The sequence below is a fragment of the Muscardinus avellanarius genome, assembly GCF_963383645.1.
Source record: "Muscardinus avellanarius genome assembly, chromosome: 13".
NCBI lineage: Eukaryota > Metazoa > Chordata > Mammalia > Rodentia > Gliridae > Muscardinus > Muscardinus avellanarius.
In genome coordinates this window covers 25,175,806-25,197,648 of record NC_137799.1, presented here as the reverse complement: position 1 = coordinate 25,197,648, position 21,843 = coordinate 25,175,806, and the positions used below count along the sequence as shown (strand labels likewise).

At 41.2% G+C, this 21,843-nt stretch overlaps 1 protein-coding gene across 1 annotated transcript in view; it reads right to left on the bottom strand.

Annotated features, from left to right (window-relative positions):
- The window catches only part of SVEP1 (sushi, von Willebrand factor type A, EGF and pentraxin domain containing 1), a gene marked incomplete at both ends in the record, with an annotated part of 210,241 nt that extends 188,611 nt beyond the window's left edge, over positions 1 to 21,630 (bottom strand). The window contains one exon of the mRNA XM_080709637.1: positions 21,097 to 21,630. Coding sequence (XP_080565763.1) covers positions 21,097 to 21,630 — 534 coding nt within the window. The remainder of the gene's footprint in view (positions 1 to 21,096) is intronic.
- Positions 21,631 to 21,843: the final 213 nt, after the last annotated feature.

Below are 21,843 nucleotides of genomic sequence, written 5' to 3'. Positions count from 1 at the left end.
TATTGAAAAACAATAGTTGTTTTATGCATCTTTAGCAGAAAGTGCTATTCAAACAAATCTGTTTTCTGACCTGCCATCAGAGTTAATCTTCCTGAAATTGATGTGATCATGCTTTTTTAAACTGACATTTGTCTACGAAATAAAATATAAACTTCTTTCTATGTTCTATTACTATCTAGCCCTAAATAACACTGACAGACACATTTTCGATCATTCCTATCTACTTCTCCAACCCTTCTTTTTTCTCCATTCTAGCTACAGAGTTTGGTCTGCATGGTAGTTTTGGAAACAACCATGCTTTTTGGTGTTTTCTGTGCCTGGAAATTTTTAACAACTCTTTTTCATTTTCTAATATCCCTACCTCTCCCTTTTAGCAGTTTTTCAGGACATAGAACAAAGTTCATATTTTCTTTGATACTTTCCCAAAATTTTCCACTGTGCATTAAATAAATCGATCCCAGTGTATCTAAACCCATCAGAATTACAGTCAATACTCATATGTCTCATAAATACTCATATATCCCAAGCCAGACTATAAGGTATTCTATGGCAGGGATTAATTTTAACCTTTACTTTATCAATAATAATAAAAAACTACAAAACAGTAAATGAATGAATAACCAAATGTCATAATTTCCATGAACTATATGTCAAACATACAGAATAAACTAATAAACTCTAGGTCAAAATCTGTGGTTACAGTAGATTCTGTTCTGCAACCATGAAATAAAAACTTTTATAAATACCATATTTAAACTTATTTTACCAAATCAATATTGAGTACTATATACCAGGTACCATAGTAGGGAGTTCTAATTGTTCTATTTGATATACAGTAGAAACATTACCTAAAAAATAACCTAAAGTAAAACAATGTTAAAAGTATAACTGAAAGAGTTTTCTGCATAAATGAGTTTTATCTTACAACTATTTATCTTGTAATTTTAAATGAATCATATTTAGCATGTTTAATTTTTTAAGTATTTACTTGTACTTCATACACTGAGATTCTAGAAGGGGGGAAAATGTTGTTTTGATTAACATTTAGGCTATTTATGACAGTCTAGCCAAGTCAGAAAAGATCCAGAGGGTCAAAGAGGAACTTAATCTTAGATTTAGAGTTCTTCCACCCACATACATGCTTTAGTCGTTAAGCATGGACACAGATTCATTTAAAATGGACCCACAGGGGCAGTACGTCAACTTGGAAAATGGTGTGCACAGGAGTTGATGAGTAGCAGACCTAATCCAGACTGTAAAAAAACAATAGAACAAACATGCAAAGACCAGGCAAATTTCCATTTGTGCCAGCTTCCACCACCCATTCTGTAAACACAGAAGGAATTCAGAAAATCTGGACAGCAAAAGAAAAATCATCAGAATCCAAAAGAAAATGAGAGACCAAATGGCACATCTCCTGTGAGCAAACTACTAACTTACAGTCAGATAAAAGCTAAACTCTATTATTAGTATTGTTATGAATACCTTTATAAGATAATGTCAGTTGGTATAGTAAATGACCAACTAGCATATGGCCCCAAGAGTCAAAGATATATTTATTCATGTGCTTCATATCAAGAGGTCAAAGGGTGAATGTAAGGTAATCTCAGATTGTACAAATATCATTTGGCATTTGGGCATCTGTTTATAATTTTATAAATAAATTAGGCAAAGAAAAGAGAACTATTACGTAATGTGACAACACTATAATACCCTAATGTCCAAAATCATGCCTGAAGTACCCTCATAAATTTCAAGAACATGTCAGGAAGGCACTATCATTCAATGTGGGAATAATAGCCAATGTAATGAGGCAAGATAAAATGGAAGTTATAATAAAAATAAATTATATTTCAGCTTAAGAAAATATTAAAAGATATTAAGAATTATGTACAAGATATTTTAACTACAAAACTTTATAGTAGAAATAATCATTAATATATTTAAGAATGTGATTGTGGTTATGTCCACATGATAGCATATGCTTGAGAAAAATAACTTTAGGATAATTTTCTTGTATGAGAATTTTTTCCTCATGCAAATTAAAAATAAAAATTATAGTGAACCTTTTTATACATATTACATATAATTATATATATTCATATACATATATCTATATATATGAAAGAGATAAAAACTAATAATTATTTGCTTCCTTTGAAAGTATTTATGGATATATTATTCCTATAATAAGAAAAGAAACAAAAATATTTTTAGATACTTGCAAATGGTAGTAAAGACTTTAATTACCTTTAAATGAAAGATATTTGCTGTTTTAAGTAAAAATTTACATGCATTAACCACACATGGTTGTCTACAAAGACTGGATATCTACTTAATTCTGTTTTTTGGGGTTTTTTTTTTGTTTTTTTTTTTTCTTTTGTTTGGTACTAGGAATTTAACCCAGGGCCAGGAATTTAACCCCCAGCTCTTTTTAATTTTTTATGTTGAAATAGCTGAGTTGCTGAGCCTGGTTTCAAATCTGCAATCCTCCTGTCTCAGCCTCCCAAGTAATGAGATTACAGGCTTGTACCACCAGGCCTGGCCTACTTAATTAGTTTAAATGGGAGATTTACTGGAGGCATATAGGAATATCTCTTCCAACCCAAGATCAAAGAGAAGAGATGGACCTCAAGATAGACTGGAAACAGGAACAAGAGGTCAGAAAGAACCCCGGTGGCTCTCCCTTTAGCCTTCCATCTGTCTCCTTCTGGATCACAGAATATGTTGTTCAGCTACTTTCTGCACATCTTTATTCATTCTTCTGACACTGATCGTATTTCTGTGGTTCTCTGAGTAGTCTTAACTATGCATCCTCAACTACTGGTTAAAGAAAAAAAATACCTAAAACAAAACAAAAATCTACTCTCCCAAGACCCCTCATGCCCTAATCTAAATTGCAGGAGGTTGGCTACAATGGCTTATCTCAGTGTCTGGGTGGCACTCTCAATGTAAACAGAGGGGGCAACCTCCCTGGGTGGGCCAGAGCCAGAAGGAGAGTAGGTGCGGTTCTCAGTGAAAATAATTGTTGACTGATGTGGACTGCAAAAGACATGAGCTACAGAAAGAAGAAAGAATTTGATGTTTTGTTTAGCTCTCTCCAATAGAAAAACTGATTTGGAAATTTAGGAGGTCAATCTGTCCTTTCCAAAGAGCAACCAATACCAGGAAACAGGGTGTAGAGATTGGGAGAACTCTAGTTTAAGAATATTCCCATGAAAATAGGAAAATGCTATTTATAATTCAAAACCATTAAGAAAACTATGTCTTCTTAGGAGATATCTTAATAACCATGAAAGAACAGTTTAGTAGGCATTAATAGTATATGAATGATGCAGAAAATCTAACCACTATATTGGAAATATTTAGGCTTCAGCAGCAGTTCAACACTGGGACACTTCAAAGAGCCAAAATGCAACTCAGCATGGTGGTGCACGCCTATAATCCCAGTACTTGGGAAGCTGAGACAGGAGGATCACAGGTTCAAGGATAGCATCAGAAACTTAGACCCTGTTTTAAAACAAAAAATAAAAACGACTGGGGTGTGGCTCAGAGAAAGAATGACCCTAAGTTCAATCCCTATTACTGCCTCCCCACAAAAAACCAAACTCATTTCAGAGCAAATCTACTGACACAGAAGATTCACAGGGGTAGGGATTGGAGTTCACGAGCTTGCTATGTATTTTATTTGTTATACTAAATTTATCAAAGCATGTTTAATTTGTGACATTTATTAGCATTCCAAATAAATGATATTTGGAAGTTATATCTTTCTTTCCTTTTTCTTTTTTCTGTTTGTTTGTATGACTAATCACATCAGCCATTATGAAGCAAGGATTTTATATTTGTATCTTTAAAAAACTGAAATTTAATCTCAAATTATTTAGGGTTGATTTTTATGCTTGGATTGTAAGATTTATTATTAGTTGAACTTCCTTAATCCAAGAACCCCAAACACAAAATGCTGTGAAATCTGTAACTTTTTGAACATAAACCTGATGCCATGAGTAGAAAATTCCATGAAATAAAACTTTTGTTTTATTCACTAAATTACCAAAAATATTGCATAAAATCACCACTAAACCATGCGTAAAAGGTTATAAGTCTAGAATTCGACCTCATCTCCAAGATATATATGCAATAATTCAAAATCTGAAAACAATATGAAATCCCAAGCACTTCTAATCGCAAGCACTTTGTATAAGAGATATTCAAACTATATATTTATTTAAATTATCAAAAAGTGACTGCAGTGATGCTTACATATATCATCACTCAAAAGTTTTGACTTTTCAAGTTATTTTGAGTATAATATAATCTCTGGTAGGTTAAACAATTTGTATAAGTAGTTATAGCCTTGCTTTTAAAACAGTGGGTGTTTTTTCGATATATATTAGATACACAAATAAATCTAGTTCACTATAGTACTTTAATGAAGATTTTTCTAGGCATTGATGATCATAAAGCTGATTGCTGCAGAAAGGGATCTTTTTAAAACCTGAAGAAACTACTAAATAGTCAAAGGAGATTTTGTTTGTGAAATGAGATGGCATATGAAAAAATAAAAGGATATGATGTACGGGAACATTGAGTATCCCAAATTAGGATAAATTGAATTTAGTTGGAAGACCATGTTTAGTGCTGAAATCTGGCATATAAGTTTATACACTCAAATTAGAGAGAAGGACTTAGGCTACTTACAACTAAAATATACTGATTTTTATGTCATATTTTTACTTTAATAAAGGGAATGAGCCGGTGCTGAGCTTGTATTAGATAAACCTAAGAATTGAGATAGCTGGAAAAACGAGGAAGATGAATATTTTGCAACTAGGAGGTGCCATCTCCTACTGACTCAGTGGCTCAATCTCTGCAATGACAGAAGAAGCAAATGTCAAGGTTCACGAGGTGAAATGCAGCTGGATCAGGCGAAATAGCATCTGATAAGCAATTATCTGGAATGGAAAACTGTGGAATTGGTGCAAGATAAGGGCAATCGCCTGAGATCACCAAGCACCACAGAAAGCAGTTCACTGAAATGTTTCCAAGTGTTCCCTTCTCCCAGCCCCACATCTGCTGGGTCTTCTGACAAGATGGTTAAGAATCAGACTTTGAGAGGAACCCAAAGAGAAGTCCTCTCGGAAGGTGGCCGAGCCAGAGCTGATGGGAACCCCCGATGGCACGTGCTGCCCTTCACCACCAGTACCTAGACAGGCGTCACCCCAGAACCTGGGGACGCCTGTGCTGCTGCACCCCCAGACCTCACCCCTGCTGCATTCACTGGTGGGTCAACACATCCTGTCTGTCAAGCAGTTCACCAAGGATCAGATGTCGCATCTGTTCAACGTGGCGCACACGCTGCGCATAATGGTGCAGAAGGAGCGGAGTCTCGGCATCCTCAAGGGGAAGGTCATGGCCTCTGTGTTCTATGAAGTAAGCACCCGGACCAGCAGCTCCTTCGCAGCGGCCACGGCCCGGCTCGGGGGAGCCGTGCTCAGCTTCTCCAAAGCCACATCCTCCGTCCAGAAGGGCGAGTCCCTGGCCGACTCGGTGCAGACCATGAGCTGCTATGCTGACGTCATCGTGCTCCAGCACCCCCAGCCTGGAGCGGTGGAGCTGGCTGCCAAGCACTGCTGGAGGCCAGTGATCAACGCTGGAGATGGGGTTGGAGAGCATCCCACCCAGGCCCTACTGGACATCTTTACCATCCGGGAGGAGCTGGGGACTGTGAACGGCGTGACGATCACCATGGTGGGTGACCTGAAGCATGGGCGCACGGTGCACTCCCTGGCCTGCCTGCTCACCGAGTACTGTGTCAGCCTGCGCTACGTGGCGCCTCCCAACCTGCGCATGCCACCCAACGTGTGGGCCTTTGTGGCCTCCCGCAGACCAAACAGGAAGAGTTTGAGAGAATCAAAGAGGCGCTGCCCGATACTGACGTGCTCTACATGACTCGAATCCAGAAGGAAAGATTTGGCTCTGCCCAGGAGTACGAAGCCTGCTTTGGCCAGTTCATCCTCACCCCCCACATCATGACCCAGGCCAAGCAAAAGATGGTAGTGATGCACCCAATGCCCCGTGTCAACGAGATAAGTGTGGAGGTGGACTCGGATCCCCGCGCAGCCTACTTCCGCCAGGCTGAGAATGGCATGTACATCAGCTTGGCTCTGCTAGCCACCGTGCTGGGCCGTTTCTGGAGCCTGACCACCTCAGCCTCTCAGGCCCAGCTGCTGGGCAAGAGTTCCAGTGCCCCCCACGGGGGCAGCACACTTAGGAGACACTCTGGGGCGTCCACATAGCTTACGTGTGCATACGCACATGCATGGGGACCAAGTTTCAGGCTAGCCCAGGGCGCAGCCTCGTTCTGGGCCCGTCTGCCCCTCCTCTGTTCCTGCACCACAGACCTGTACAGTTACTTTTCTGCTGGTTAATAAACAGCTGAGCTGCCTCGGTAAAAAAAAAAAAAAAAAAAAAAAAAAAAGAATTCAGACTCTGAGTGGAGCATGTTGGTGCCTGTAATCTTCATATCTGGGAGCATGAACAGGAGAATCACAGGTTTGAGGCCAGCCTCAGCAAATTAATGCAACACTGTTTCCAAATAAAAAAATAAAAAGGGCAGGGGTGCAGTTCAGAAACAGAATGCCCTTGGGTTCGTTCAACCCCCAGGATCAAAAATAAAAATAAAAAAATTTGGATTTGATCCAGATTACCTAGACTTGAATTCTATCCATCAGCTTTCAACAGTGCAATCTTGGTTTTATTTATGTTGTAGATGCCATCTGTTTTTTGAGGATACTAGTAATAATGTAACTGAGGATGTTTTCTGCTCTTGCAAGGAATTAATGAATTCATACAGGAAAAATGCTTTAAGAGTGGTGCCCGGCAAGTAATAATCATATCACTACTGGCCATGATACATCAAAGGAACTGCTAATATGTTGGTAGTATATGTTTGTCGAGGAGGTAAGTCAATTAGAATGCAGCCAACCTTTGATTTAGAGCTGTGAATGAAAACTAAAAATTTATTCTGACAAAATAGGCAGGGGAGTAGGAAAATTTGTAGCCAATAACTATATGGCTCCCTCTGGTCCAAGAAGGATTTGTAATGCCTTGGGCAGAGGTGTGGAGAAATAGCTACTTGAACCCATGCTGTTGAGGATTTTGAGTGGTCAAAGGCAGCACTGCTGGTGATAAAGACAGGCGACACGAGCTGCAGACTCCCTCTGAATCTACTAAATAGATTCCCTGGAGAAGGGTCAGAGAGTGTGCTTCTTTGACCAGATTTTAGAAGAAAAATGTAGAGACTCACACCTGTCTGAGATTCTCAACACTTAATATTGCTTCTAAGGGAAAGTAATAGGTAGACCACAAAAAGTGATATGATTTTGTTAAAATTCTATTATGAAAAAAAATCAAGCATTCTCTGGCTATTCTGTTGGGAAGCCATGACTACATTGCTTTAGTTATTTGTAATAGAAAAGGAATCAGAGAAGCACTATACTGTCGTGAGGTGGGGGTGGGTGGGGAATTGAACCCAGGGGCACTTTCTCTCCAAGCTAGAGCTATACCTCCAGCCCTATTTTATTTTTTATTTTGAAACAGGATCTCACTGAGTTGTTGAGAGCCTCACTAAGTTGCCGAGGCTGGCCTCAAACCTGTAATCCTCCTGTCTCAGCCTCTCAAGTACTGGCAGTAGATGCGTGTGCCACCATGCCTGGCACAATGCTGTCCTTCATAAAGTAAAATTAGAGATGCTAAAGATAGATTTTTTTCAGGAACTCTAAGGTTATAACGAATAGCTGTTTTTTAGGTCCTGTGGGAGATACAGTAAAATAAGATGTGACTTCTGTGCTACAAAAGAGTTATGCACTAAATACCACACAATTCTATATTTTCCTTACATAATAAAATATGTACCCACAGCATTTTCTCCACATCTTGAGACAATATCCAATAGGTGAATACCGGAGATCACCATAAAATTCATCAAAAGTGCCACCCTGATGAAACTCCAGCTATCTTTGCCTATTAAATCCTGGTTTTGGATCTTGTCTTTAAAATTCTAAGAGAAAGAGGAAACTCTGAAATAGAAAAAGTAAAGGGAAATACAGAAAAAAGCTGACCAGTGCATGAGCTCTTTGTTAGCACGTGTGCTTAAGCCAAGCTTGTATGACCTGGGAAAGTCACACATCCTTGCTTTACCTGCTGTTCCAGGTCTACAAGAGCAGACTCCACTGATGCGCCTACCCAGACCCCGGACTTTTCATGCCAGCACCCCTTTGCCCAAGGACTGTCTTGGGTACCTGGAGACCACTCTGCCTACATTCAGGAACAGGTGGGAATGGAATGAGAGAGACTTAATGGCCTACAGGGATCAAGACTGGATAATGACTGACCAGAAGTGATCTATAAACCCCCATGATCCTTCACCCTTCAGCTGTGAAACTTCTAGAAGGGCTTGAATTTTGCACCAGCTCCCAGTGTTCCCAGTGGAATTAAGCACTGACTATCTTTACATGTTGTCACCAGCTTCCTTCCTCTCCCTATCTGGCTTCCCGCTCCCCTATCAGCACCGCTCACATCATCTCCCCAGTAAGCTGTTTCTTACACAGAGATAGATGCTCTTCTCCAGTTATGCTTCTGGCAACACCCAAACTAAGACTCTGGCTGTGTCTCTACATCGCGTCTCCAGTAAATAGGCACAGAGGCAAATAAGGCTGAAGCCCAAGGAGATTTACAATGAGTGTGTTGAATGTCGGTCTCCCCTTTGCCAGCTGGTGGGAGGGGAGCTCACTACAGGAGGGCCAGGAGGGGTCTGGCTTTCAGTATCAACACTGCTCTCCCCCCAAACCCAAGATCCCCACACTTGTTCCATTCTGTCTCTGTTCCTTTCTTGTTCCTCAGTTCTCTGCTTGTATAAACTGGAGTGAGGTGCTGGACAGGGGGTAAAAGGGTGTGATGATTTTGTAGGGCCAGATCGACATAGTCTCTATCAACTCTTAGGGAATGCACCCTTCTTCGATTGTTGGTGGCTCTCAATGTACGTAATATGATCAGATGTGGTGGTATACACCTATCATCCCAGTACTTCAAAGGCTGAGAGGAGGGGATGGGCGTGGTGGTGCACGCTTGTAATCCCCGCGCTTGGGAGGCAGAGACAGGAGGATCGCACTGATTCAAAGCCAGCCACACGTGCGCTGGCTTAAGAGACCCTGTTTCCAAATTTTAAAAAAGTATAAAAAATAGGTCTGGGAGTGTAGCCCGGAGGTAGAAGGGTTTCCAGGAATCAGTACCACCAAAAAAAAAAAAAAAAAAAAGGAAAAAGAAAAAGAAAGAAAAAAAAAAAAAGAAAGGCTGAGAGGAGGATCGCAAGTTACAATCTAGCCTCAGCAACTTAGGGAGACCTTTTTTTCAAATAAAAAAAATAGGGCTGAGGGTGTAGTTCAGAGGCAGAATATTCTTGAGCTCAATCCCTATCACCACACATAAAGTAAAAAATAAAAATTAATATGTGTAATAGTTTGGTGTGAACTATAGGCTCTAGTTGTGCCAAATCTTGTACAACAAAGAAAAAAAATCTTACATAATATCTTTTGCAGATACTTACTTAAAATATGGCTTTTACTAACTAGATTATACTTTTGACAAATAGGCTAAACTTTGGTATCTTTATTTGCAGAAAACCCTAAGGAGAACTTCCTGAAATCATCACCTCTAGAGTGTCATAGAAAATTCAAGCATGCATATTATTTTTTAAAAGTGACTAAATAAGAGAGAGATCTTGGCAAGAAACAGCCCACTGAAAAGCACAAATAAGCAAATAAAATTGGCTTATTTTTCTTCAAAGTCCATTTCAGATTCATCTGGAAAGACAAAGCCTATAAAATAGGACTGAAATTGGCAAAGCCACGTTCTAGAGATATGAGTACACGGGTGTATGTCAAAACAAGTGAGCCGAGTTGAAAGGGATGCTCACTGCAAAATACACTAATAAACAACACCTTTGAGTGTGCCTGTACTCTCTCTACCGACAACAGCAAGCAGACTGCCTTCAACAGCAGGGGACAAAAATCACAACAAAACTGAGAGCTATCGAAGAAGAATTAAATGTGGAAAAATGGGTCATTTGGGCAACTATTTTATTGACATGGGATAACAATAGATGGTGGAAGACATCTTCTTTCCTGAAAATGGTCTTTGATGAGTATTATCAGGGAGAAGAAGAGAGATTGACATAGCAGTGGGTCACTGCCCCTGACCATATGTGAAAAGCCAAGCAGGGCCACGGTCTCCCCACCTCTCAGCAAGAGGATGGAGCTGGTTATTTACACCATCTGCAGCTTCAGCACCTGCTGTGTTTCATCTTGGCTAATGGTCCTTTCTCCTCAGATTGCTCGCCAACCAGTAGGATAACTACTGTTACCTATTTGTAGATTTTTGTATGAGTCTGAATTCTCAAGAGCTACTGTGAACTAGGAGGAAGGAGAAAACATCTGGCGTGGGCCATGGAGTCCGAAGAGTGGTACCCTTCAATACAGTGCAGTTCTCCAGCCCTGACAGACTCGCTGTCACAGCACTTGACCAAAAGATTGTTTTATATTTTTATTTCTAGACAACAATCCAAAGTATCATTTCAGTTTTCAAAGCAGAGCTGTATTAGGAAACAGGATGCCAAGTTCTCATGGATATCTAAGATAAAGTTGAGACTTACAAGGAATTTTATACTTGAGATTATCCCTTTAGGATTGGTCCTAATTGCTCCTGATGTCCCAAAGATATATCATCTTTGGATCACCTTTGCCCAGGTAAGACAGTGATACTTTACTTCCTAATAAGTTATACATGTTCTTTACAGAGATTTTTTTTTAAATTCAGAAAAAAATTGATGTGTTTAAATTTGTAAGCATGCAATCTATAGATAAGTACTGTTAATATTTTGGAAGTTTCTGCCATTTTTTCTTTCCTATGAGCGCCTATATTTTTGGAGGTTGGATTAATATGATACAGAGTTTCATATGATGGTGATAAACTCATACACAAAGTTCCACCTCATTTCAAATGATACCTGGCCAATTTATCATGTTATTAAATATTCTTTAAAAATATGTCAGTGTGGATATGTCATTATTCCATAAAACTCTCTTGAGTTTGTTGCCATTTGCTGTCTCTAGCATTTATGGGAATGTCACCCATCAGAGGCCCCTTTCTTATATCTACCCTCACACCCCCATTTCCCACACTTCCCTTAGTGGGGAGGGGCTTCCTCATCTCCCATTCACTTTGATCTTTGGCTGCCCAGAAGGAGCTTAAATTTTATATCAGTGGTCCCCATATGGCTGGCTTTCCAGTGCCCAACACTGCCCACTCAGGGGGAGGCAATTAGTTTAATTTAGAGGCTCAGGATTGAGAAGCTGTGCACTGAAGCCACAGTCTCCATTATCTGACAACGAGGGCACATTGAAATTGTATGTCTTGTCTGTCTGTTGTATTATATAACTCAACTGGTTTAGAACTCAGGAGAGGTAAGGAAAGGTGCCATCATTGGGCTCTCCCAAATAACACCCATACTGTTTCTAAAATTTCCCTATTCCATTACTGGTAGGGACATCCCTTTAGAGGGATCTTTGCATATTGGAATCGCTCATATGTTCTTAGAAGTAACCTCTTGGTTGGTAAATACTTAATTTTAAGATATAGACATTTAATGCAAATGTACTGACCATTTTTACTACATTGCTCTGGAAACATGCTGCCAATTCTTTAAATATGCAGGGAAATTGTGAGTAAGTCATGTTTGGAGAAAAGAGCTTATTAAGAAGAAAATCCTAAGTGGGGCGTGGTGGCGCACGCTTGTAATCCCAGCATTCGTGAGGCTGAGACTGGAGGATGGCGGTTCGCGGACAGCCTCAGCTACTTAGTGAGGCCCTCTGCAACTCAGTGAGACCTGGTTTCAAAAAATAAAGAATAAAAAATAGGGCAGGGGGTGTAGCTCAGAGGTTGAATGCCCTGGATTCCATCCCCAGACCCGGAGAAGAAGAAGAAGAAGAAGAAGAAGAAGAAGAAGAAGAAGGAGGAGGAGGAGGAGGAGGAGGAGGAGGAGGAGGAGGAGGAGGAGGAGGAGGAGGAGGAGGAGGAGGATCCTAGAGGCCCAAAGAAGGAGAGGAATATATCATGAAAGGGACCTTCATTGTGATATATGTAGGGAAATTAGGACAAATGCAGATGCACAAAGGTGAAATTACGAAAATTTGAGTTCATTTCTGGTAAGAGTAAAAGGATATATATTTTAACCACACATACATATATTCGTATAATATATATATATATATATATATATATATATATATATATATATATATGTCTGGGGATGAAACCCAGGGGCATTCGACCTCCGAGCTATATCCCCTGTCCTATTTTTTATTCTTTATTTTGAAACAGGGTCTCCCTGAGTTTTAGAGGGCCTCACTAAGTAGCTGAGGCTGTCCGCGAACCGCCATCCTCCAGGCTCGGCCTCCCGAATGCTGGGATTACAAGCGTGCGCCACCACGCCCGGCTACATATATTCTTTTTTTTTCTTTTTTTTTTTTTTTTTGGTGGTACTGGGGTTCCTGGAAGCCCTTCTACCTCCGGGCTACACTCCCAGACCTATTTTTTATTTTTGGAAACAGGGTCTCTTAAGCCAGCGCAGCTGGCTTCGAACCTGCAAGATCCTCCTGTCTCCGCCTCCCAAGCGCGGGGATTACAAGCGTGCGCCACCACGCCCGGCTACATGTATTTTAAATGCCATCTTTGAAATTAAAAATAAACAAGCATCTTTTTTATTGGCAGCCAGTATGTCCTATACCCAGACACTGCAGAGAATAAAAAAATTAGTAAATAAAATATATAGATGTGCTAGATTAAGAAGAAATTTGAATTTGAAAAATATTTGCTTACTCTCCTCAATTTTAGTGTTGTTTTATTTGGGGGAGGGCCTGGTCAAAATACATGAGGCCTGCATCTACTTTTTGTACGGAGGATTCATTCATTCATTCATTCATTCATTCATTTCTCCATTCTTTCCATTCCATTTACACTTGTAAAATTTTCGTGGGATTATAAAAGAGGCCAAGGGCAATATGAGAACTATTTTAAAGTTAATGAAGCACAGGAGAGAAAGTGTTTCCAGTACATTTGATGTAGATCATTTTAGCAGCAAAAAAGAAATTAGATTCTACGACTGAAATTCCTGACATCAAAATCATTCTCTGCATTTGGAACAGTAGACTCTACTACAGATTGTACAAACCCCCACATTTTACTATAGGGAAGGAGAACCCAAACTTGGCTTACTCCTTAGTACAGAGGCCATGAGACACACCACTGCAAAGTGAACAAAGTAGCCTATTCTATTAAATGAAAACAGAATGGTCCTATTTTCTTCCAGAGTGTTAATGTAGCAGCATATCACACAGCTTCAAGTTAGTTAGAACACATAAACAGACACTCTGTTCCCATAGGCTGAGAGAGAAGGTCACTCTCCAGGTAAGGTAGTGACTGTGTACCAGTGTGGACGGACAATGGGTGATGCTCCTTCCTTGAAGTGAGACAAGCCTCTGCCTACCTCTCCCCAGTCCTCTGGCCCTCTAAAGCCTGGGTTTTGGCAACACACTACTTTCCCCGTGAGAGAATCATATTTCTGGAACTCTGGAACAATGAGAAGAACAGATATTTTTTCAAAGGAAGCTTCGTGCTCTGCTTGTTTAAGAGATATCTGGCCAAAGCAAAGTGGAAATGAGGGGCTCCAATTGTATTTTGATATGAAATGCTTAGGATATAGAGAGCCTGACTTTCATAGTGGGGCCAATCCCAAATAGGCAGTTGAGGAAAAACAATTATGAATACATGGCAAGAAGGAAAACCAAGAAGAAAGGTTGCTATAAAGAATTATTTTGTTGGGCATTTTATTAATCTTGTGCAAGGTTTCCAGGTAATGCAGTTCAAGATGCTAAATCTTCTCCCCTCGTATTGGTCATGTCTCTGGAAGAGTCTATACCAACTACAAAACGTATTACTTGGATCTTTGCACTCTATGATGAGTGCTAGGGGATGGTATCTTAACAGAAAAGATCTATAATCTATATTACAGTTTATACATTCAAATAAAGTATATAATAGGGAGTGTCCACCCATATACTCCCCATTGAGTTATATAATTCTGATACCAAACACTAGGAAAAAAATGAAGCTGTTTTCCTTTTTGGTTTAATCAAGCATATGTTCTGAGAGTTGACAGCAAATTTCATGTTGGTAAAGAAAATTCTCAAGATTTTACATAAGAAGTTGTGTGAGCTGGGCATAGTAGTGCACACCTGTAAGTAATCCCAGTACTTGGAGGGCTGAGACAGGAGGGTCATAGGTTTCATGCCAGGCTCAGCAACCTAGTGAAACCCTTAGATTCTGTTTCCAAATAAAAAAAATAAAATAGAGCTCAGTAGAATGCCCTGATTTTAATTTCCAGTACCACAAGAAGAAAATGAGGAGGAGGAGGAGGAGGAAGAGGAAGAAGAAGAGAAGGAAGAGGAAGAAGAGGAGGAGGAAGAGGAATGAATTGTGAAGTAACAGTGTGGTAACAAGTGCATATCTACATATATGTTTATGTCTTTGTCTGCTTGTGATTGTGTCTGTGGACAGTTGTGTGGACTGTTTCAAATAGAAGAGGTTTAATTTTTTTCCAAAGAAAGTAATTAACAACCTCAATAACATCCCTATGAATTTTGATTTCACATAAAGTCCAAATATTACTACTCCGCATATATATGAGAATCTGATTGATGGTCTCATTTCCAGGATGAAATGTATCAATTTTGTATTGGAACCCAAACTACACACTTTTCATTCTCATAAGAACTCAGCAATAATACCTGCTTGTCTGATCTCCATGCCAAAAAAAAAAAAAATTCAAATCCTCCCCGACACTTTCTAAATGTTAGATATCTTCTATCAATTTTCCTTTAAATATCACATTTTGTACCTAAGAACACGCATCAGAGGCTTGGAAAGGTTCCAATAAAGACATGTAGCTTTCCAGATTAGATGGAGACTGGGTCCAACTGACCTTCATTTGCACCTTCTCACAACACAACCAAAACCAGAAAAGAAAAAGGAAGTCCAGAGGAAGTTCTGTTAAGACAAACATTTGAGAAACCTCTGCTTGTTAGATTCCAAATGGGTCCGAGCTGAAGAAAGACACGGGAAGCCTTGTTGGCAATTCACTTTCCAGGACAGGATGTAGCATCTGGAAAAGGAAAGCCGGTGACAAAGTGGGTCTTGAGGCGAGCACTGTGTGCTTGACTTATTACCCGCTTCACTGTGTTGGATCAGCATTCTCAGAAACCCCGGACAAGCCTGGCCAAGCCAAACAGAAGAGCTAGTTTATGGCCAGTTTTCTGCTAATGCAGCAGGGTTCTCCTTTGGTTGAGTGGGCAGTGAGGGGCATAAAGAATAATGCCAGGCATCAGGGCCTCGTATGGACTTGGAGAGGAGACTGGGCAAGAGGGTGAGTCTACAAAACTAAAATCTGTCTGGCACAACTGCTTTAATAAGCAGAGAGCCTTTCTCAGTAGTTTTTTTCTCTCTCAAAAGCCAGAGCCTGCACAACTTCATACAAAATGAAAAGAAAAATAGATTTAATAGATTGATCAAATAATAAATGCTAGGCAGGCATGGTGGCCCACACCCGTAATCCCAGTATCTGGGAGACTGAGACGTGAGGATTGCAGGTTCAAGACTAGTCTCAGCAACTTGACAAGACTTACAGCAACCTAGCAAGATCTGTTTTCAAAACAGAAAATGAAAAGGGCTGGGAGGTGTAGTTCAGATTCTGTTTCAAACAATGGCCTGGGTTCAAGCCTCAGTATCAGAATAAATAAATAATAGAGGCTGTCACCCTGAATAAATTTAAAAGGAAGGAAAACTGCTGAAAAACTGCCACACGTTTGCAAGCTGAGGCTTATTAGCATTAAGATTTAAAGAACATTTGCAAATCAGTTAGAAAAAGGACCACCCCCAAATCAAAAAGGGATAACAATCCCCAAATGATTCAATGTGTATTTTAAAAAGAAGATCTATATGTGGCTCTAATACATGAGGAAAGAAATGTTGGGCCTCATGAACTGGGAAATTAGAGGAATACAATTTAAAAATGAGATTTCATGTCTCCCATATAAAGTGTGTGGGAGGGATATTCAAATAATACTAGTCTGTGTTGACTCATCTGCATCCTGGATACTGACATAGATACAGCACATGGGAGTGAAATTTGGTGCCATTTTCCAGAAAGCAACTTGGCGCAGGTATCAAAGGCCTTAAAAATGCACGTACTTTTTGATGTAATAAAGGCACCTCCAAATTTACATTGAGATGATCAGAGATATGGACAAAGATTTAATCAAACGATGTAATGTATAACAGCCTACATATATAATGATGGGCAACTGCATTCTAAAAATAAAGGGATGTTCTACAATGGGAGAATGAGTGACTACATTATCTTGTAGCTCTCTATTCCTCCACATTTTATAGTCTTTCCAGAGGAATGACTACAAAAAATAATAATTAGAGGCATATTTCCCATGGAAAGACTGCAAACTATGGCAGAATAGAAAGCTACAGGAGGATGTCCAATTTAATCCCTTTCTGGATGAATATTATTTATTCAAGATATACATATATATGTTAAAACATACCTGTCACCTAGGCTGCTGCAATAAATCATGAAAGATATATACCAAAATAGTATAGTGGATTTGCAAGATTTTTTCTGTTTATTTTTCTATAATAAATATTTATTAATTAACTACTTAATTAATTTTGTGGTACTAGAAATTGAACCCAGGGGCATTCTACCTCTGAGTGACACCTTCAGTTCTACTTTATTTTTTATTTTGAAACAGAATCTCACTAAGTTTCTGCGGCTGGCCTCAAATCTGTGATTCTCCTGTCTCAGGCTCCCAAGTAGTTGGATTACAGGTGTGTGCCACCATGCCTGGCTTATGATAAACATTTGTTATCAGTAAAATAAAATATATCCTAGAAAAGGAAAGAAAAAAATGAATAGAAGAGGCTTCAACAAGAATCCTGAGTTCTAGCCGGACGTGGTGGCGCACGCTTATAATCCTAGCATTTGGGAGGCTGAGACCTGGAGGATCGTGGTTCGTGGACAGGCTCAGCTACTTAATGAGACCCTCTGCAACTCAGTGGGACCTGGTTTCAAAATAAAGAATAAAAAATAGGGCAGGGGGTATAGCTTGGAGGTCGAATGCCCCTGGGTTCCATCCCCAGACCCGCAAAAAAAAAAAAAAGTATCCTGAGTTCTGGGTGCAACAATGCCTGCCTGTAGTCTAGGCTATATTGGAGGCTTAGATAGGAGATCCAGTGAGCCCAGGAGTTTGAGGCCAATCTGGTCAACACAACAAGACTCCAGAAGAAGAAGAAGAAGAAGAAGAAGAAGAAGAAGAAGAAGAAGAAGGAGGAGGAGGAGGAGGAGGAGGAGGAGGAGGAGGAGGAGGAGGAGGAGGAGGAGGAGGAGGAGGAGGAGGAGGAGAAGGAAGGGGAGGGGGAGGGGGAGGAGGAGGGGGGGGAGGAAAAGGAGGAGGATGTTGAAGAATCCAAATAAAGAAAACATAAAGAATCAGTAATGGCCAGCATGGTCCCTGAAGTGACCTTCTAGGGCTTGTGACATCTTAAATAAAAAATCCAGAGCTGGGTGTGGTGGTGCACACCTGTAACCCCAGTACTTGGGAGGCAGATGCAGGAGAATCACAGGTTTGAGGGCAAGCTCAGCAACTTAATAAGGCCCTCAGAAATTAATAAGACCTTGTTTCAAAATGAAAAGTAAAATGTGAGTGTAGCTCAGAGGTAGAATGCTCCTGGGTCCAAAGCAAAGAGCCTAACAAGATATGTTTTGGTACATCAAGAATACTTGTTTAAAATATAATGTAAAAGATGACATTCATGGATAGTCATGCTGAATAGAACACGTTTAGATCCAAAGTTGAAAAATATATGCAGAAGTTAATTTATAGAAATTTACAACTCTACTGGTGGATATAAAAAGAACTTGCATAAATGGACATGCCATGCATACTTTTGAATTGGAAACGCTATTACAAAAATGTAATAGTTCCCATTTAGTTCAATATTTTATATGTTAAAATAAAAATTTTACTAATTCCATTTGTAGCATGTAAAAATGAATTAAATATTCATATTAAGCAATAATGGGCAAGGTGAATAAAAATAGAAAAAAAGATGAGCGAATCTGAGATATTTAATTTTGCTGTAAAGTTACAATAATGAAACATTTTGGCAAAGTTTACAGATAAGATAGATTATAAGATACAATGGAAGTCCAGGGGTAGATGAAATACCCGTCCAAATTTAGCATGTGGTAAAAAAAAAAAAGGCATTCCATTAAATTGGCAAAGGATGAATGGCTATTAAGTAAAAGGGGCAAGTGATTAATTATTAATTTTTTTCAGTTTAACATCTTGTCATACCATGCCCTCAACAAGTTCCAGAAGAAGTACAGTTAAAAAGGATGATTATTTTTTCCAACTTGGAAAACAAGAAAGCCATTTTTAAAATTTCTTTCTGTGGTACTGAGGATTGAACCCAGAGACCTTCTACTTCCAACCTACACCCTCAACCCTTTTTTTTTTCTTTTTTAAATTAATTTTTTTTTTTTTTTTTTTTTTTTTGGTGGCACTGGGGTTCCTGGAAGCCCTTCTGCCTCCGGGCTACACTCCCAGACCTATTTTATATTTGTTTTATTTGGAAACAGGGTCTCTTAAGCCAGGGAGGCTGGCTCTGAACCAGCGCGATCCTCCTGTCTCCGCCTCCCAAGTGCGAGGATTACAAGCGTGCACCACCATGCCCGGCCCTCAACCCCTTTTGAGATTTTGTTTTTCTGAAACAGACTCTCACTAGGTTGCTAGTCTCGCTCTGCTGCTCAGGCTATGATTCTCCCATCTTAGTCTCCTAATTGCTGAGATTAGAGGCATACACCACCACACCTGGCAAGAAACTCATTCTACTAAGTAAGCAAATAGAGGTTCTTAAGGACAACGCTTATTAGATTCAAGAAATAAAAATTTAAATCCAGTCACTGCCATAAATAAAATAAAATACAATGAACTGGGGGGGGGCATTTGCAGCATATACAAAAATGAATACTGACCTTATTATACAAAGAGTTTTACAAGTCATTAAGAATGAAGAAATGTGATTGTAATGGCAAAAGGGTAAAGTTTTTGACCAGATAATTATCAATGGGGAAAAAAATCCACAAATGCCCAGTAATGCTCCCAAAATAAAACATTTGAACGTGTTAAAATGATGCCTCTACTCACCTATCAAACGGGCAAAGCTATTTAAAGTAATAGTATATTATCTTGATAAGCATGTAGCAAACTGACCACTTTGATACTCTGCTAAAGAGAATAAAAATGTATACAACTCTCCCAAGAGGGAACGGGCAAGATGTATCAGGAAACTAAAAATGTTCGTCTTTTAATTCAGGAGACCAGGAACCCAGACATTCTTCAGAAGAAGACATCAGAGAGGTTTACAAATATCTGTTTTCTTTAAAACCTAGTTAAGAAAAAACCTGATGTCCAATAGTAGATGATTAATAATATAAAGTACGGCACTTGAAGGCAACGGAAGAGTGTGCAGCTAATGTAGAAAATTGTAATCATAATCTAACAAATAAAAATATAGGCTGCAAAACTGCAACTTAGCAACTTGGTTAAAAGTAGGTATGAAGCGAGGCCTGGGGGCGCACTCTTGTCATCCCAGGACTTGGGAGGCTGAGACAGGAGGATCACAGGTTTCCTCCGTGCCAGCCTCGGCTACTTAGTGAGGCCCTCTGCAACTTAGTGAGTACTTGTTTCAAAATAAAAAATAAAAATAAGGCTGTAGATGGGAGGCAGAATGCCCCTGGTTTCAATCCCCAATACCACAGAAAAAAGTCTGTATGAATATGCATAATTACAAATGTACAGTCATGTAAAACAGGGACGTGGGAAGGGCTATTGGGGATTGAACCCAGGGTGATTGTACTTCCCAGCTACATTCCCAGCCTTTTTTATTTTTTGTTTTGAAACGGGGTCTCATTGGATTGCTCAGGGTCTTGTTAAGTTGTAGAGGCTGTCCTTGAGCCTGTGGTCCCCCTGCCTCAGCCCCCCAAATACTGGAATTACAGGTATATGTCCCCACAACCGGTTACACAGAGACATTTGAAGGGTGAGGGGGTTAGAGGGTTTTATGTTTTCTTTTCCATCTGTCTGTTTCATTCTTTCCACCAACACTGACTTGCCATTAGATACCAGATATTTCTGTATGTTCCAAATTGTTTTCACCTGACAACTATGTATTCCTTATAAATAGAAAAGATACATTCAGCTAAAGTCCATCATCCCAAACCCACTTCTCCCATTCACCTGATTTATAAAGGCCCCGAGCAAACTTAAGAACATGCACTTTCCATTGAACGCAAAGGGAATGTAAAAATGAACGGGGGGCGGGGTGCTCAGGTCACTCCAAGTCCTACCTTTAGAAACATTCTGCAAGCCACACTCGACTCACCTGCCCGAGCTGAACAGTCTTGTTCCTACCAGTGTGCATCTGGGTAGCAATTTTTTCTTTTTCAGCAGGTTTGGGTGATCTATCTTAAGGGTCCCTAGTGTGTGTGTGTGTGTGTGTGTGTGTGTGTGTGTGTGTGTGTGTGTTCCTGGGGATAGAACCCAGGGGGCATTCTACGTCCAATCTCCACCTCCAGCCCTATTTTTTATTCTTTATTTTGAAACAGGGTCTCGCTGAGTTGCAAAGGGCCTCCTCCCTAAGTAGCTGAGGCTGTCTGCACACCGAGATCCTCCTGTCTCGGCCTGCCGAATGCTGGGACTGCACGCGTGCGCCCCCACGCCCGGCTCCCTAGCTCCTAGCAAGATCCTCGAGGCACCTCGCCGAGCACTTAAAGCCCGGGTCCCCACTGACCGCTCCCAGCCGGGGGCACTGGGATGCCCGGGGCAGGTGGGGAGGCGGGGCCCGCCTTACCGCGGCTTGCTGGAAGGCGCCCTTGGTGTAGGTGCCGCCGCCGCGGTAGGCGATGGCCGGGATCTCGCGGCTGAGCAGCGCGCACTTGTGCTGGCGCGGGCGGCGGGCGGAGATGTAGTCGACGCGCGGCACCACGTTGTTCTTGGACGAGAAGGTCACGATGGCCACGCGCGTGGCGGTGGGCACCACGGGGAAGGCGGACAGCAGCTTGCGGACGAACTGCAGCTCGCTGCGGAAGTTGGCGGCGCCCACGCTGGACGACTCGTCCACCAGGAACACCAGCTCCAGGCGCGCGCTGCGCTCCCGCAGCCTCCGCACGCGCCCGCGGAACGCGCGGCCCAGCCGCTCCACCTTGGCCCCCGCCGCCGCCTCCGCGCCCGCCTCCGGGGGCCCGCGGCCCGGGGCGCCCGGCGCCGCCTCGGGGAACAGGCGGAAGCTGAAGCTGCGCGGCGACGGGGACGTCTGCGGGGAGGTCGACCAGCCCGAGCCCAGCGCCAGACCCCAGCAACAAAGGGCCAGCAGGCGCGGCCACATCGCGCCGGCGACGGGGCGCCCCGAGCGCAGCGCAGGCGACACCCCCAGGGCCTCAGCGCCCTCGCATCTGACACCGGGACGCAGTCCAGACTCCTCCTGCAGCCGGGAGCCCAGAGCGAAAGTGCGCTCGGCCCCTCTCGCGCTCTCCCTTCTCTCTCTCTCTCTCTCTCTCTCTCTCTCTCTCTCTCTCTCTCTCTCTCTCTCTCTCTCTCT